This window comes from Armigeres subalbatus, chromosome 1 (genome assembly GCF_024139115.2).
Source record: "Armigeres subalbatus isolate Guangzhou_Male chromosome 1, GZ_Asu_2, whole genome shotgun sequence".
NCBI classification, from domain to species: Eukaryota; Metazoa; Arthropoda; class Insecta; order Diptera; family Culicidae; genus Armigeres; species Armigeres subalbatus.
Genome location: NC_085139.1, coordinates 54,670,611 through 54,687,390, shown reverse-complemented (window position 1 = coordinate 54,687,390; position 16,780 = coordinate 54,670,611). Strand labels below are relative to the sequence as shown.

The following is a 16,780-nucleotide window of genomic DNA, read 5'->3' as shown; positions in this document are numbered from 1 at the left end:
TTGTGAGAACAGCTTGAAAATTTTTAAGGTCTCATACAATATTTATATAAGAATCTAGCATTTTCGCATAAGACCAGCTTTTGGTAGGTTCTTGTACATAATTGTTAAAAAAATCAACAGTCCCAGCGACTGGGTGGGTGATTGGACTAAAATGTGAAGAGTATAATATTCAATGTTATTGGTACGGCACATCGCACAACTGGGACATGACCACTGAGTTGCGGCACTTCCACAAACATTAAGGACAATCACGACACAGTCCAGCACTTAGCGGTCCGAAAATTTTGGAAATTTCTTATGCATTTTTGCCTTTCTAAACCTTTTTTTTTGCTTCAAAAACAAACTTTTTATTGTCTCACACATGTTTTTGGCATTTATCTCTAACTGATTTGCTTGCAACAAATTTCATTCGACTGTTCTATCGTTTCCTATTGAAAATTGGTTAGATTGGGCTATGGGATCGATGTTTATTTGAAAAAAAAAAATCACTGTAAAAATTTAACTCTAGGCACCAACACCATTAGGTGGATCAAATTCTTTTGAAGTTTTTCTTCTGAATATCGCCGAGAAAATCAATGTTCTCGAAAGTTTACTCTTGTGCTCTTCTTGTTTCTCTTTCAAATTCCTTCGTGATTTTTTTCGAGTCTTCTCTCTTTTATATTTCATAGGATTTTTGTTTTTTATATCATCCAGAAATTCTTTTAAATATGCTCGGTAATTTCTTCTAAACTTACTTGAGAAATTTTCCTGCATTTTCCAAGAAAAATCTCCTATATTTCATCTAGATTATTTTCTAACATTCCCTCGAAAAATTCTTTGTAATTTAGTCTGAAAACTTTCGAGTGTTGATTATCAATTATGTTTCGTAAAAATTGATGCGATGCGAACAAAAGTAACCAACATTCTGCATCATTACCGGCACTTGTAGAAATATCAGATTACTGTACAGATTTGACACTTGACTTCGGTTTGACATTTCACTTTTCCCTTCGTTTCGTACTGAAGCAGAAGGAAAATAAAATTTCAAACTCAAATCATGTGTCAAATTATTGATCATTTTTTAACCCACATCAACCGCCACAACCGTGCACAAAACGCTGGATGAAGACACACATAGGCAATTTCCTCATTCCACAGAAGGCGTATACATAGTCACAAACAGGCTTGCCAAAAACTCCTCGGCGAGTAGAAAATGAGCAAGAGCAAGAGTGTTTTTGAGGAGCAGAAATAAGCATCAAAACTCACAACATTGTGCATCATTAAACCCGAGCTTGAGCGTCGTAAAACAAGAGCGAGTCTATCTGTTCATCTTTTACTTGTGATGCGTCACTCACTTACACTCACACTCAAAACCGCCTCCAAGATTTTTTCACATACAAAGCGTCGCTCCGGAGGCTTAGTGAGTGCTCTTTCACCCAACGCCTCACTCACATGTGTTTTATTTTGCTTTTCCTCACTCTGTGTATTTGTACCTCTGCTTTTTTACGCTTCCACTCAATTGTGAGCATGCAAAGCAGCATATTGCTGATGATGATTTTATTTGACTCTAGCGAGTGTGAGGAGTTTTGTCAAGCCTGGTCACAAATCGGCTTCTGTACTATTAACTTGGAAACCCTCAATATGTGGTCAGAAGTCTAGCGGGTTTTACATTCCTTTGACGTTTATGTTAAAAGTGGCTTCCGTACCCTTGTTTACATACAATAATTCATTTTTTTGTTCGGGCATATAAACGAAAATTACTCAAATCGTTGACTTTACAAAAACAGGCCGTATCAGACAAAATGCAGTATTTAGAGATACCTGTAGAACTGCAAGAAAACGAATGGCAGACCTGTAGCGAAAGTAGTGGATTCGGAAGTGCATGTGAGGTTTGAGGATAAAGAGACCCCTACTGACTTTGATGTAAAAAGGGTGGCCCTGTCACTGGGGGGAGGAGGGGAGACTTACAACCCTGGATAAACCAGGGAGTTCCGTTCGCATTCAATCGTGGGACCTATAGCACGGTTGTGCAACTCCGGGGTTTGAAGAAGGCAAGTGTTACTAAGAAATCAAATTAATCGATACAAGCGTCTGATGCCTGGTCGACACTCCGTAGGATCCTGGGTTTCTGTGGACTTGATATTTTAGACAATGGCACATGAAGTGATCGGTATTATTGAGTACGCCGCAGAATTCGCACGTTGTTCGAGAAGGGCTGCCACTAAAACTGTGAAAGACCCGAGAATAGCTGGATCGCAGCCCTGTAATAACCTTTTGGTCCTTCAGGCTGGGCAGATAGACCCATGCCTCTATAGTTCTTTAATGTTTCGTAGCCATGTGGTTATGCAACGTCGGCCTAATTCTTTCCGGACGATTTTCCTGATCCAGGTCTTAGTGTCCGACAAGGGACATTCGTTGCGAAGGACAGGCCTTGATGACATTTCCTTATCGTTGAAAGCCGCAGCGGCTTCAGTGGAAAAAAAATGTTGCAGGTGCTAGGTTCGGGCCGCTGCTGACTCCAATTCCAACTCCACGGCTTTTAACCGTAAACTGTGTTCAAGGTTTCTGTATTCGCAATACAAAAGTTCTTCCCACCTTAAACATAACTGTCTTTGCATTCTCTACTATGCGAAAGCATTGTGCTATGGACCTGTTTATGATGGCTCCTCTTCTGCTTCATCGGGTGTGGACAGGAGCAACCCAGAAGCAACTCTAACGTACTAATTGACGGTCGGCGACAGGAAATCTATGAGGTTACGGTGGGCAAGACCGGTGAGTTCCAAGCCGTATAGGAGGCCGCCATAAATGATATGACGCAAGCGGAGCTCTGTGTTGTTGCGCTTTGGGGTCTTGGATAGGGTGCGGAACAAGTTCAACCTGGTTTTGCAGCTGACTTTTACCCTGCAAAAGTGGGGTAGAAAGCTTAGACCCCCGGTCTAACGATTTTACGGTTGATGATGGGATGTTCCCCTCTGATGTTCGAGTCGGACCGTGGGTGTCCCCCCGACAAACGTGCCCACGAACACACTTCTGGTAGGGGTCATCGATGCCTAGTTTCCGATAAGTAATTGTAATAAACGCCCGCCTATGAAGAAACTTCTGATAAATGCCAACATGTTGCCCGGAACCTCCATCCGAGAGCTGCTGAAGCCCATAAGGCATCCAGGTGCGATTTAACAGCTTAGGCATGTTGTCGGATACCTAATCTTCCGTCAGTTTCATAGTTGGCTGTTTCCTCTCATAGTTCGCTGTTTATCAACCTTTCGACGACATTGGACACGCAGGAGGACAGCGAAGTCAGCCGGTATTTGGTGACGTCGCGGGAACAAACGTTATTTTTAGGATTTGGGATGACGCGACTGAGCCGTCACTCGTCCGGAAAGGTTTGGTCAGACCAGGCTTGATTGACCAAATTGAATACCGGATTTTGCTAGAGGTAGGGAGGTCTCATCTGGGCCAGATAATTTATCTCTGCTCCTGGAAAGAGCTGGGTTCAAGGGAGTCCTCCCATTGCTTACACTTGACCTCTTGGATTGCGGAGTGATATTCGTAATGTTCTTTGTATGTACGATTCACTTATCTTTTTTGATGACTAGGCATGCTACCACGACTAACTACGCCGACTGGGAGATCCTCGTTGAACTCCAATACGTCAAAGGGAATATCCCGAAGAATCCCTATTACTACTGAGTGTCAAAAGTTGGCCCCTAACGCCTGCCTATCTGGACTCAAGCATATTTAGGGTCGGTGAAAGGAGCTGGATTGAAAGCAATTGAAAGCAATTGAAAGCTGTACGTGATAGCACTTCTCGACGCTGGGACCCAAGCAGCCCGCGCAACATCTTTCAAATAGGTGTTTGTTCCTAATAAATTGCATTGAAGACACTGGCAATACATCGAGTCACATTAAAGCCACATTCCCAGTTTCAGAAAATCACAATGTTTCATTTCCGTTTAAGTGGCGTTGCAATATTCTACCCATCTAACTTCTTGGGTGGTTTAAAATTCGATGTGTTTCATATCAGAAACAAAACAGATAAGTTGCAGAATTAATAACACTTCGGTTCATTGCTGTTACGACAATGTTTCTGATATGTTGCAAAACACTTTAAGCTCAGCTGAGCAGTATTTTATTTTTGACAGTCCCCTGCATGTTCCGCATAAGGTGCAATGAAGTTACAAATAACTTTGTTGTTTATGTAGTGCACTTGTAGCAGAATCTTCAAATAGAATTGTTGGTGTGATGGTTATAGTAGAAGGGTGCAAATCTCAAGGTCCATGGTTCGATTCCCGATTGGTTTTTGTGTTTTTATTTTCATTGTAGCCGCAAGATGTTGCAAATAGGCTCCACCTCTTGCGCTTTTTGTGTCACAATGAAGTTCCAAATACGACTCGTTGTGCATAAATCAGACCTTTAGTAAGTCACACCACAGTTGTTGTTACTCACTGAGAAACAAGAGGTGTTGCTTGGGGACGCTTATAACCCAGGGTTAGGGTTTATAACCCAGGGTTGGTGTTCCCGGGAAGTCCGAATAGCGGTCTGAGACGGTTAGACTTGGTGTGTGGGAGTGCAATCCAATTCGTCAAATCGACGTTTGAATCTTTGTTTACGAAAGCAGATAAATCGTTTTTAAATTTGGTATTGAATACAACAATCGTTCTATTTGTGTTCTGCGTCCAACTTTCTTTCTGCACAGCACTTGCTTGTTCCCGTTAGCCGTCCAACAAAAACAAATGTATCGCAACTATTGAATTTTGTCCGTCGTTCTATTCCAACTGACTTTTTTTTCCATTGTATGCGACATTGGCATTTCACTGTGGCCAACATAGATACTTTTGTAGGTTAATGAGCGCAAAAAAATACATATTGGTAGACCCGTTTTTTTTCTCATATTCGCTTGTATTTTGCAAAATCTTTGAACAAAATTTTCAATAAACATTGCCAGATTTTCTCTTCATCTGCTACCATCTCAAGCTCGGCTTACATCGTCTTCTGACATTTTCTCAGCTTTAGCTAGCGATATCGATCGAAGGAAAAACAATCTTCAAGGTGGGCAAACGGTATCCGGTTGTTACACATACATACTTTTTGTTTCGCTATCGCCACGGTCTCTGTTACCTGGTCGGACTTTGCCCAGCCTAAAAGGGTTGTGTTTTTATTGCCAAATGCCCTCCATCCACGACACTTAGGAAAAACTACCAACGTGGAAATGCGTGGGTTTTCTTTGAGGAGGTAGATTTCAGTGAAATTTACGGCTGCAAACAGATGGGGACCTGCATTGTTTGTTTTATGTTGTGTATTGTATAAATGATTTAGATGTTACACAAAGTATAGGAACTTTTATAGTGATTGAAGTCTTTCAAAAATAGTTAATGGATAATTTGAAATCTGCATGAATGGCTTCTTGATACTACATCATTGCTTAGTAGTTACCAGGCGATTATGCAAAAACTATCATTGTATCGAAAGGAAAAATATCTAATAGAGATAGTTTCACAAAAAAAAATCTAGGAATCCATTATACGTTGCTGTCACGACTTACTTAAGACCAACCACGATAGCTACTACTGACTGACAGAAAAACATTATCTACGTTATCATCTACAACATACTTGCGACACACTTTCTTTTTAATCAATCAGCTAATCTCACTCTTTCCTTTCCTTTTGCAGCAACCGGAACGACCAACACAACCACCACAACCAATGGTGGCAGTGTGGCCGGTGTTCCCGGAGGGGACAACTTCCACTTCAAAACACTGGTCCCGTCGGTCGCGGCAGGAGCCATCATCGGCAAAGGGGGCGAAACCATTGCCTCGCTGCAGAAGGATGCTGGCGCCCGAGTGAAGATGTCCAAGGCACACGACTTCTATCCCGGTAAGCGGCTCTGTACCACTTTTCATGCAACTTGTACGGCTCAAGTCGTACGCAATGCTAATAGCTCTGTCTCAAAGAAAACCAATACTTCAAATCAAAAGTTGCAAGCAAATTTCCCATTTCTCTTAACTATTTGTTTGGTTAACTCCCTCTATGTCCAGTTCTTCATTAAAACAGAACGAGCTTTCGGTCCCCGTCGGTGTTAACTCTAAATCACTACAAATCAGAACCAATCAAAGCTAACCACTTTCACTACTACTGCTACCACCAACTACTACTACTACCTCAACCTAATCACAATAATTCTGTCGGAATCCGGTCGAACAATAGTGTAACGCATTCTCAGGAGATCAAAAACATACAATCAATCGATTCAGCCATCCAAACGTAGCATTCATATTGATGTCCATCTCGATCCATTGTTATATCTGTTTTCCGTTTTCCCTTCTATTTTTGTTTTTGTTGCTAAACAACGGAAACTTTAAGTCGTTTTTTCTCGCAGTGTTTTACAAACTGTTTTGTCGTCCATCGCTGCTCAAATCAACTCAAATTATTAATATCGGTTCTCTTTCCGTTGAAGCCCGACAGCAGGCTTTGCTCGGAGTCCCGTTTGTCTAAACGTTTGACCTCGGAGGCAAAGCCTGTCGTAGATCTTCAATGAGCGTTTCAATCGAAGTCATGCTCTCTGTCTCCTATTTCTTTTTCTCTTCTCTGTCTATCAACATCTGTAAAAAGTTTCACATTCTCAGCTCACCGAATATCTCTTTTTTTCTCTCTCTCATTTACTTTTCATCCTCAAGGAACATCCGAACGAGTCTGTCTCATTAGCGGCACAGTCGATGGTATATTGACTGTGCTCGATTTTATCATTGATAAGATTCGCGAGAAGCCCGACATGACCAAAGCTCTGACGGATGCGGACGCCAAACAGGCGGCCGACCGTGACAAGCAGGTCAAGGTGCTAGTGCCCAATTCGACGGCCGGTATGATCATCGGCAAGGCCGGTGCCTACATCAAACAGATCAAGGAGGAATCGGGCTCCTACGTTCAAATCTCGCAGAAACCGAAAGAGCTCACCCTCCAGGAGAGGTGCATTACCATCATCGGCGAGAAGGAGAACAATAAGATCGCATGCAAGATGATCCTGCAGAAGATTGTCGAAGATCCCTCATCTGGCTCATGCTTGAACGTTTCATACGCAGACATCAACGGACCGGTGGCCAATTTCAACCCCACTGGTTCGCCATTTGCCGCCTCACAGAATCCCACTTTCAGCTCCAGTACCGCATCATTAAACTCCGCACTGGGCGGCGCACTGCCCGGGGCTTCCGCGGCCGGTTTACTGGTCAACGGCACCGGACTGAATCTGTCATTAAATCTAGGTGCACCTTCACCACCAACTAATCCTACAGTTACCACACAATTGCTTGAACATATTAAGGTAGAAGTTTCATTTCGATATTTTTTTTATATATTCTCTTGTTTCTGTTTGTTTTTTATTTCCCACTCTATATATCTGTCACCATCTTTCCAAAGCGATAGTTTTCTTTTGTGTTCACGAGGCATCTCCCCAAGATATAAACGATACAAAATAAAAGATCTCGCTTACCCCGCTCTCACAATGAACCAATATGAAACAAAAGAAGACAATTCCCAAACAACTCTGAAGTGTTTTCTGTGAGCAAGGCCTTTCGAAAACTCTCCAGTTCTATCTGAATTTCTCCTTCTCTCAGCTACACCGAACTCGACAACGCGACAGCCAGCCAATCCAAACTAATTTGTTTCTCTTCTTTTCGTTTTGTTTCGATTCTCTTCTCCTTTACTGTTCCCATCTCGTTCATAGGGTGCCATGCGACAGTCAGGTTACTCCGACACGGCTACCACTGAAGTCCACGCAGCTCTGGCAGTCCTCGCCAAGTACGGTGTGCTGGGCATCGGCGTCGGGTTGCAGAACGGAACACACTCGACTCCACTGAGCTTCCTGAGCGTGCCGGAGCTGCAGCAAACGACGGCAGCAGCCGCCGCAGCCACGGCCGCCTCCGGCGTGTACGGTGCCGTCGGACAGCTGAATGCGCTAGATTCGTATCTGCACGGTGCAGGCACCGCGACACCCCGTACGTCTATCGAACGCTACGACGCTACCTTTGATCCCTTCCGGCTTCCGGGCACGCAAGCGGCCACCCCGATCTCGATCAACAACAATGCCTTCGGACTGACCAGTGCATCAGCGCTGAACGCGGCAGCTGCTGCGCAGTCACTGGGATCCCTCAGCAAGAGCCCCACGCCAGCCGAGATGACCACCAGCAAGGAGAAGAACGTCGAGATTCCCGAAGTGATCGTCGGGGCTATCCTAGGTAAGTCATGGGCGAACAGCAGGTCGGCACTTTGCTCCGACACATTAGATTCACCGAAACTTGTCGTTGACTAACAATTCAAGCGAGCTATAGCCGCATCGCTGGTCATCATTTGATTTACATACTAACCCCTTTCGCTACTACAATAGTTGAGAATAGTTCGGTCGATGTTTACTACTTGGTACACATCTATTAGAGTTTCCGATCATCGTCGCCACATGATGTCATAAGGAGTCAGTATTTTGAACGTCACAAGCATAAATCACAATCTATGTGAGATGCCACAATCATGTTATAGTTGCCGCGTCACATCATCATCACCATCATCGTCATCATCATTATCTGTGCATTCCCATGTGACATTCTGGTAATCGCAAGACGCAGTTCCTTTTCTTGACTACATAACATTGCATGCCGAATCATTATTCATCTTGGACACTGGACTTTGGGTTGACATGTGAGTTATTCTTCAAACAGGAGATGTCCAGATTTGTCTGTAGCATTGCGAGCACACGGCGAGTTCGATTCTCAACCCGATCTTTAGTCTTGTTAGTACAATTAGTTTTTCTACGAAGTTTAGTTTCAAATATACTGAACTACAGCGCTACAAAATTTTGGCGAGCTCAAAAGAGATGAAGTGAATGTTTAAATATATACAACGACCAGCAGAGAAACACTTTCAATGATAACTACGGAAGTTCTAATAGAGACATTAAAGACCGGTTTTTCAGAAACATGAGCAACAATAGCTAACTATACTCCCTTCAATTGCCCTTCAACCAACGGCAATATTCATTCTAGATTCTGGAATTTTTTCTCTAGTAGCAACGAAGATCTACGGAAACATTTTATTTTTTTTTTCAAGAATTCTATATTCTGACTTGAACTTATGTAGAACATTTAGCATCATCGAAAAATCCGATCTGATAAAAAAAAACTTCAACTTTTTGGTGAGATAGCTATATGGGGCCATGATAGAAATAGAATTGATTTAAGTTGTCACATGCTGAACTTGAAATAATCAACATCATGAACCAACTTCGGCTCGATTTTCGACATTGACATTGTCAGACCTACTCCACCGACTCACAGTGACTATAATAACAGTGCCGTCAAATGTCAAAATTGGAACAAAATCATCTGTCAATTCCATACGAATGCGCGTTACAAACGAGCAGGAGACCTGTCAAACGAGGCACATGGCAGTACTTTTCTTAACGGACTTCGAAATCGGACTTAGTTCTGTGTGATACATTTCTTTACTCATTTAAAATGAGTTTATAACATAGTTTATCAATTTGTAGAATACACAAAAATATCCAATGATCCATATTCAACCAAATATTGACAGCCCAGAACCGACTATGAATATGTGTGAAAGGTAGACTTCATCAAATAATTTCGATTTTTTTTTAACTCCGGTCAAAAAATTGTCTTCTGTTTGAAGGAGAATTCACTAAATACATTCGACTATGAAACGAAAATTTGCACCATACCAATGGCCTTGATTGGATGAAACCACGCAGCCTAAACATGATCCATCAACGAAAGAGTCCTCGACGTTGGGCATAATACGTTAGGCAAAAGTACGATAGGCACACCATTACGATGGGCACACCAGTACGATGGGCACACCAGTACGATGGGCACACCAGTACGATGGGCACATCAGTACGATGGGCACACCAGTACGATGGGCACGCCAGTACGATGGGCACACCAGTACGATGGGCACACCAGTACGATGGGCACACCAGTACGATGGGCACACCAGTACGATGGGCACACCAGTACGATGGGCACACCAGTACGATGGGCACATCAGTACTATGGGCACACCAGTACGATGGGCACACCAGTACGTTGGGCACACCAGAACGATGGATACACCAGCACGACAGGCAAAAGTATGGTAGATAAAAGTAGGATAGGCAAAAGTACGATAGGGATAACTACGTTAGGCGTAATGGACATTAGACATAATTCTGCCTTCTTTATGTCTAACGGTGTATACCCGTTAATCGCATTCAGCATAATGAATTGAATTTTTGAACACTATAAATCAAATCGTATGACTCAAACACAGCTGAGTAATTTCTAGGTCGAAATATGAGTGTTGCACTGAAATATCTTCTTCCTACCATAGCCTTTCTTATATATTAATTTGAGACAATTGAACGAATAAACATCATTGTCATACACGTGTTGTAACTATAACAGTTTCCGATTCCTAATCAATTCTCACCCCTCGCACAAACTACACAACCCATCGTTGCCTCGAATGTTTTCAGCCATTCAATCAGGTGACACTCTCTTCCAGTCATTCATCCCCACATGGCACCATATTTTAATCCGATCTTCTGTACATATATCCGATACTCGTTTTTTCTATCAATTTCTGTAACTGACCCCCAATCTTCATCACGAGCCATCAACCCCAAACCACCCTACTTGGTCCCATCGTACAACCAACCAAGCTACAGATCCACCGTTGTTGTTGCCATTGCAGGTAACCCCTACCTACAGCACTCCTATGCGCCGTTTCTACAATATGCATTACCTCAGTTCAATGCAGCATCAATAGAGAACATGATCGATCGTCACTACTAAAATCGCAAACAAAAAAAAAAAGAAAACAAAAATGCCACACAAGCACACACTAATCGGAAACACAAACAAACGACCACAATAGCCTACCTCCAAAGCTTAGCCTCTGGTAGTAAAATTTAGTCAGTCAAAGTAAACCTTTGGAAATAACGATTCACCCGTTCGGGCGAAACTGCGTGACGGTCAGACAAAAAAAAAGTTTACCAAACACTTTATTACCCAAAAACAAAGATAAACTACCAACGAAACGATTCTAGTGATTCTAGTTTGCCAGTCTCTTTATATAGTTTTTACTTGCGATAGGATTTATTAGGCACTTTCATCACCTTAGTCCAAAACAAAACAAAAAGTCATGTGATTCCCACATTCATTCTTTTCGGCGAAGCCATGGTGATGAATTTGTCAAATTAGAGAAAAGACAACACTCAATGCCATAATTCCACTAATTTGTTAATTGTTTGGACTGCAACAGCGATATAAAGATAACAGTGAACTCTCTCTTACGCGATTGTTAAAAGGAACAAGTCGGCTAAGAATAACTTTTTGAAAAATTGGTTTAATGATTGCGCACACACATACAGACAATTTGCTCAATTCATTGATTAGTTTATAAAATTTAGGATACGAGCTTCCAAACAAAAACTCCCTTTTGGAGTGCATTGAAAACCTTTCGGTACAACTTTATCATACGAGAAAGGAACTGTAGAAAGAGAATATCGCATAAGGGAGAGTTCTATGTTCTAAACAATCGACTTGATAAGCGTTAACTGAACTGTGAATATTGCAACATTAAAGACACTACTGACAGCTCCACTTTCACGAGACAGAGGTAGAGATATTTTTGAATAGCCATCAAATGCTAGATAGTACAAATCGTTTATAGAGCTGTGACATATTCTAATTTGTTCGGCGTGTGTTCTCAAGCTAGCTCCCAACTAATCATAACAATAATAAATTGCGCACAAAACAGAAGCACGACCAAATGTCAATAAGAACAAACACTGATGGTGATGATGATAATGATGATGATTATGATGGTGACGACGACCCTGATGACTATAGAAAACGGCGTCGATGATGGTGATGATGTCCACCCGCGTGCGCGCCCACTCGTTTTTGAATATGTGTGTGTGTACGTGTGATTAGATTATGTTCTTTTGTCACACGGATATAACAAGCAATGCGATAGCGATGCAAGCGGCGTGCACAAAAAGACCGCCGTGCCACCGTGCGGATGATCGAGAAGGACCGACCAAGCGCGCGGCAGCTTCCATATAGCTCTAGTTGGTTGACCCAAGTATATATCACATTTTTTTCTATTATTCACATGTTTTTATATCTCTAAAATTAGTTAAGGCATCGGAATGACTGAGATACAGCGCTTCGCTATCTACTAACAATGATATTATAAGCAACTTGTGCATTGACGGAGGTGGATAATTGCTGTAAAAATCGCAAAATACTAGAATAAGAGATCATTAAAAATACTGCAGACATCATAACGAAACGATCGTCAAATCTCAAGAGTTTATTCCCTATCTGATTTACAAAAACAAAATGGATTGATGACAAAGTAGGACCCCATTTCAGATTTATTTGAAACTAGATTACTATCGAAATACTGTCTCCGTTGATCTCTTATTCTTATTCGAGAGATCATTTTGATCCGTCCCAAGATATGTTTCCACATACCAAGCACATGGTTCCTGGTTACTAATCTCTAGCATACGCATTATCGAGTAATAAACGTCAGCATCCTCTGCAGACTTTCGATACGGTGGTGGGCATATTGCTTATTGATTGTGGCATGACAGAATAAAGCTAATGTGCATGTTTTTGTAATAATAACTCAGCTAGTACTAATCCACTAACACAGAAAGCACCTAAAGGAATCAAGACTTCTTGACGGCTTTTGATAGGCGGTTGGATCATTTATCATCTGTTCACTTCTCATTACTTTTAGATAAGGTGATGGGATACGCTAAGGCTGCTTTAAATAAATGCTCTACATGTTATTTTTGTGACTTGGCGAAAATAGGCTGTCATATTCAATAAAAATGCTAGTTCGAAATGAATGAAAGAATGAAAGAATATAGAAAAAAACTGACCATTGTGATCACGACCAAGTTTATGTTCTTAGAATCCGTATTTATGTTTATTCAATACTTTAAACTCTCATGTTCAATATATTTACCAACTGGTTCGTAAGCAATTTATAGTCAAAATATTCAACTCTAATCTAGTTTACGGCCGAACGTAGCTTTCGAACGAATGCGATTCGTTTCCCTATTTGATTTTGCTGGTGTAAACCATCGCGTTCGTACGTAAACAAGAATAAGGGTTATTGATTTGATATTTAGAGGATCGTTGGAGAAAAAACTAAAAGCATCGAAAATCAATCATGACAATTATACAATCGCCGTGCAAGAATGAGTACGAGCTCTATTGCAAACCGTAGCGTTCTTCAGTGTGAAAGGATATTGCTCTTTAGTGAGTCGAGCGCCTTCGATGAAATTTCCGTCATAGGCAACTTCAATCTAACTACAATTTCTTGGCGATAGACTTCTAGACAGTTGCAGTACTGCTACACTTCGACAAATTAGCAGCGTGAATAACTTAACAGTCTATCCTTAGACCTATGTTTCGTCAACGTGCAGAACGTTTCGCTTCAGACGCCCCATCAGTACTGATGAAGCAAACTGCTTTCAACTTCTGTTACTTCTAGTACTTCATGATCTACTGATTAAGAAACCATCCCCCAGTTTGCTCCGACTTCTATAAAGCAGATAATGGTGCCGAAAGTATCACTACCTGGAAAGGTATCAAGAGCAAAAGCAGCTAATTATCAAGTCGAAACCATCATGCTTCAGAGATATTGCTACGTGTGTAAGATATTGTTTAGAACAAATTATTTTATTGTCTCGAACACAATTAACTTTGGAACATGCCACCAAAAAATGCAAGGTTATGAAAAATTGACCAATTAGTAACAGCAAGGACGAATGGATGAATCAGACGACCAAGAATATAGCGTCTGGATAACAGACAAAAACCAAACGGAAAGGACTTCCAATGAGTTGTTTTGTACGAATCCTCTCAATACTCGACCGGGCGATCTTGCCCGTTTTTCACAGCACGAAGAGTCAACCTACGATGCCTGAAAGATCTCACGACCACGAAGACCGCATCAGGCGGAATGGCAAATATGTGTGTCCAATCTAATCTTAGTGGCTGACCTGACAGTGATACTATGCAAGAAAGCTGTCAGTATTGCAGTCAGATTTAGTCCGGGAGCTAGAAAGTGCTAGCTCTACTGCAGCTCGATCTCACCAAATCAATTAATTTTTATATAATTAAATCAGAATCAGAAGAACACTTCCAGTAGCAGCTTACCGGCGAATGGCCTTGGCTGCAGTTGGCAAAGGCCATGGGGACCTCCATCCAGCAGATGGGTAGTGCCTGGTTTCCGCCAAAATTGTAACAGTGCCTCTGGATGTGGCAGTTTTCAACACCATAACCAAGTATTTCGGTACATGGTTTGTACCACTCGACGGTTTGAAGCATACACGGATGCCTTGCAGTTCGTTTAGCGACGTTAAAATCTTGGAGAAGTCAGGTGCAGCTGATTACAGCATTTTTTATTGACGTTGGGGCATCTAAACTTTTCCATCTCGTTTGTCGCGAGGATCGCGAAAATTTTTGGTTTTCAGCGCCTTCAACTTCTTCAACTTCTTCCTCTTCGTTAGCATTACATCCCCCACTGGGACATTGCCGTATCGCAGCTGTTCATTAAGCACTTCCAAAGTTATTAGCTGCGAGGTTTCTAAACCAAGTTACCATTTCTGCATTCGTATATCATGAGGCTAACACGATGATACTTTTATGCCCAGGGAAGTCGAGACGATTTCCAATCCGAAAATTGTCTAGACCGGCACCGGGAATCGAACCCAGCCACCCGTAGCATGGTCTTGCTATGTAGCCGCGCATCTTACCGCACGGCTAAGGAGGGCCCCCCGTAATTACTGGGAAACTACTGAACGAAGACAAATATGACAAATAATTTAGACAGACAAGACAAATAAGACAAATAATACAAATAATTTAGACAGACAAGACAAATAAGACAAATAATAATTCCTCCGGAAGTTCCTCCAGGAATTCCTCCGGAAGTTCCTCCAGGAATTCCTCCGGAAGTTCCTCCAGGAATTCCTCCGGAAGTTCCTCCAGAAATTCCTCCGGAAGTTCCTCCGGAAGTTCTCCGGAAATTCCTCCGGAAGTTCTCCGGAAATTCTTCCGGAAGTTCCTCCAGGAATTCCTCCGGGAATTTCTCTGGAAGTTGTTCTGTAAGTTCCTCTGGGAATTCTTCTGGAAGTTCCTCCAGGAGTTCTCTCGGAAATTCTTCCAGGAGTTCCTTCGGAAGTTCCTCCAGGAGTTCCTTCGGAAGTGCCTCCAGGAGTTCCTTCGGAAGTTCCTCCAGGAGTTCCTTCGGATGTTCCTCCAGGAGTTCCTTCGGAAGTTCCTCCAGGAGTTCCTTCGGAAGTTCCTCCAGGAGTTCTTTCGGATGTTCCTCCAGGAGTTCCTTCGGAAATTCCTCCAGGAGTTCCTTCGGGAATTCCTCTAGGGGTTCCTTCAGGAATTCCCTCGGAAGTTCCTTCGGGAATTCCTCCGGAAGTTCCTTCGGGAATTCCTCTGAAAGTTACTTCGGGAATTCCTCTGAAAGTTCCTTCGGGAATTCCTATGGAAGTTCCTTCGGGGAATTGCTCCGGAAAATCCTTCGGGAATTCCTCCGGAAGTTCTCTCGGGAATTCCTCCGTAAGTTCCTTCGGGAATTCCTCCAGAAGTTCCTTGGGGAATTCCTCCAAAAGTTCCGCCGGGAATTCCTCCGGAAGTTCCTCCGGGAATTTCTCTGGAAGTTCCTCCAGGAATTCCTCTGGAAGTTCGTCCAGGAATTCCTCTGGAAATTTCTCCGGGAATTCCTCTGGAAGTTTCTTCGGGAATTCCTTTGGAAGTTTTCAGAGAAACTTTTGGAGGAATTCCCGAAGGAACTTCCGGAGGAATTCCCGAAGAAACTTCCGGAGGAATTCCCGAAGGATCTTCCGGAGGAATTCCCGAAGGAACTTCCGGAGGAATTTCCGAAGAAACTTCCATAGGAATTTCCAAAGGAATCTCCATAGGAATTTCCGAAGGAACTTCAATAGAAATTCCCGAAGGAACTTCCGGAGGAATTCCCGAAGGAACCTCCGGAGGAATTCCCGAAGGAACTTTCGGAGGAATTCCCGAAGGAACTTCCGGAAGATATCCCGAAGGAAATTCCATAGGAATTTCTGAAGGAATTTTCATAGGAATTTCCGAAGGAATTTTCATGAGAATTTACGAAGGAACTTTCATAGGAATTTCCGAAGGAACTTTCATAGGAATTTCCGAAGGAACTCCCATAGGAATTTCCGAAGGTACTTCCATAGGATTTTCCGAAGGAATTTCCATAGGAATTTCCGAAGGAATTTTCATAGGAATTCCCGAAGGAACTTCCGGAGGAATTCCCGAAGAAACTTCCGGAGGAATTCCCGAAGGAACTTCCGGAGGAATTTCCGAAGGAACTTCCGGAGGAATTCCCGAAGGAACTTCCGGAGGAATTCCCGAAGGAACTTCCGGAGGAATTTCCGGAGAAACTTCCGGAGGAATTCTTGAAGGAACTTCCGGAGGAATTCTTGAAGGAACTTCCGGAGGAATTCCCGAAGGAACTTCCGGAGGAATTCCCGAAGGAACTTCCGGAGGAATTCTCGAAGGAACTTCCGGAGGAATTCCCGAAGGAACTTCCGGAGGAATTCCCGAAGGAATATCCGGAGGAATTCCCGAAGGAACTTCCGGAGGAATTCCCGAAGGAACTTCCGGAGGAATTCCCGAAGGAACTTCCGGAGGAATTCCCGAAGGAACTTCCGGAGGAACTCCCGAAGGAACTCCCGA

At 42.6% G+C, this 16,780-nt stretch overlaps 1 protein-coding gene across 6 annotated transcripts in view; it reads left to right on the top strand.

The window, feature by feature from the left end:
• LOC134225734 (RNA-binding protein Pasilla) overlaps nt 1–16,780 on the top strand; it is a 247,550-nt gene that overhangs the window by 212,705 nt on the left and 18,065 nt on the right. For 5 of the 6 annotated variants that reach the window (XM_062706084.1, XM_062706062.1, XM_062706073.1 and 2 more), the window contains 3 exons: nt 5,652–5,855; nt 6,656–7,296; nt 7,699–8,209. In XM_062706084.1, coding sequence (XP_062562068.1) covers nt 5,652–5,855; nt 6,656–7,296; nt 7,699–8,209 — 1,356 coding nt within the window. Of the gene's footprint in view, nt 1–5,651; nt 5,856–6,655; nt 7,297–7,698; nt 8,210–10,718; nt 12,114–16,780 lie in introns of all 6 variants that reach the window. The other variant, XR_009983317.1, reaches the window with a different exon arrangement.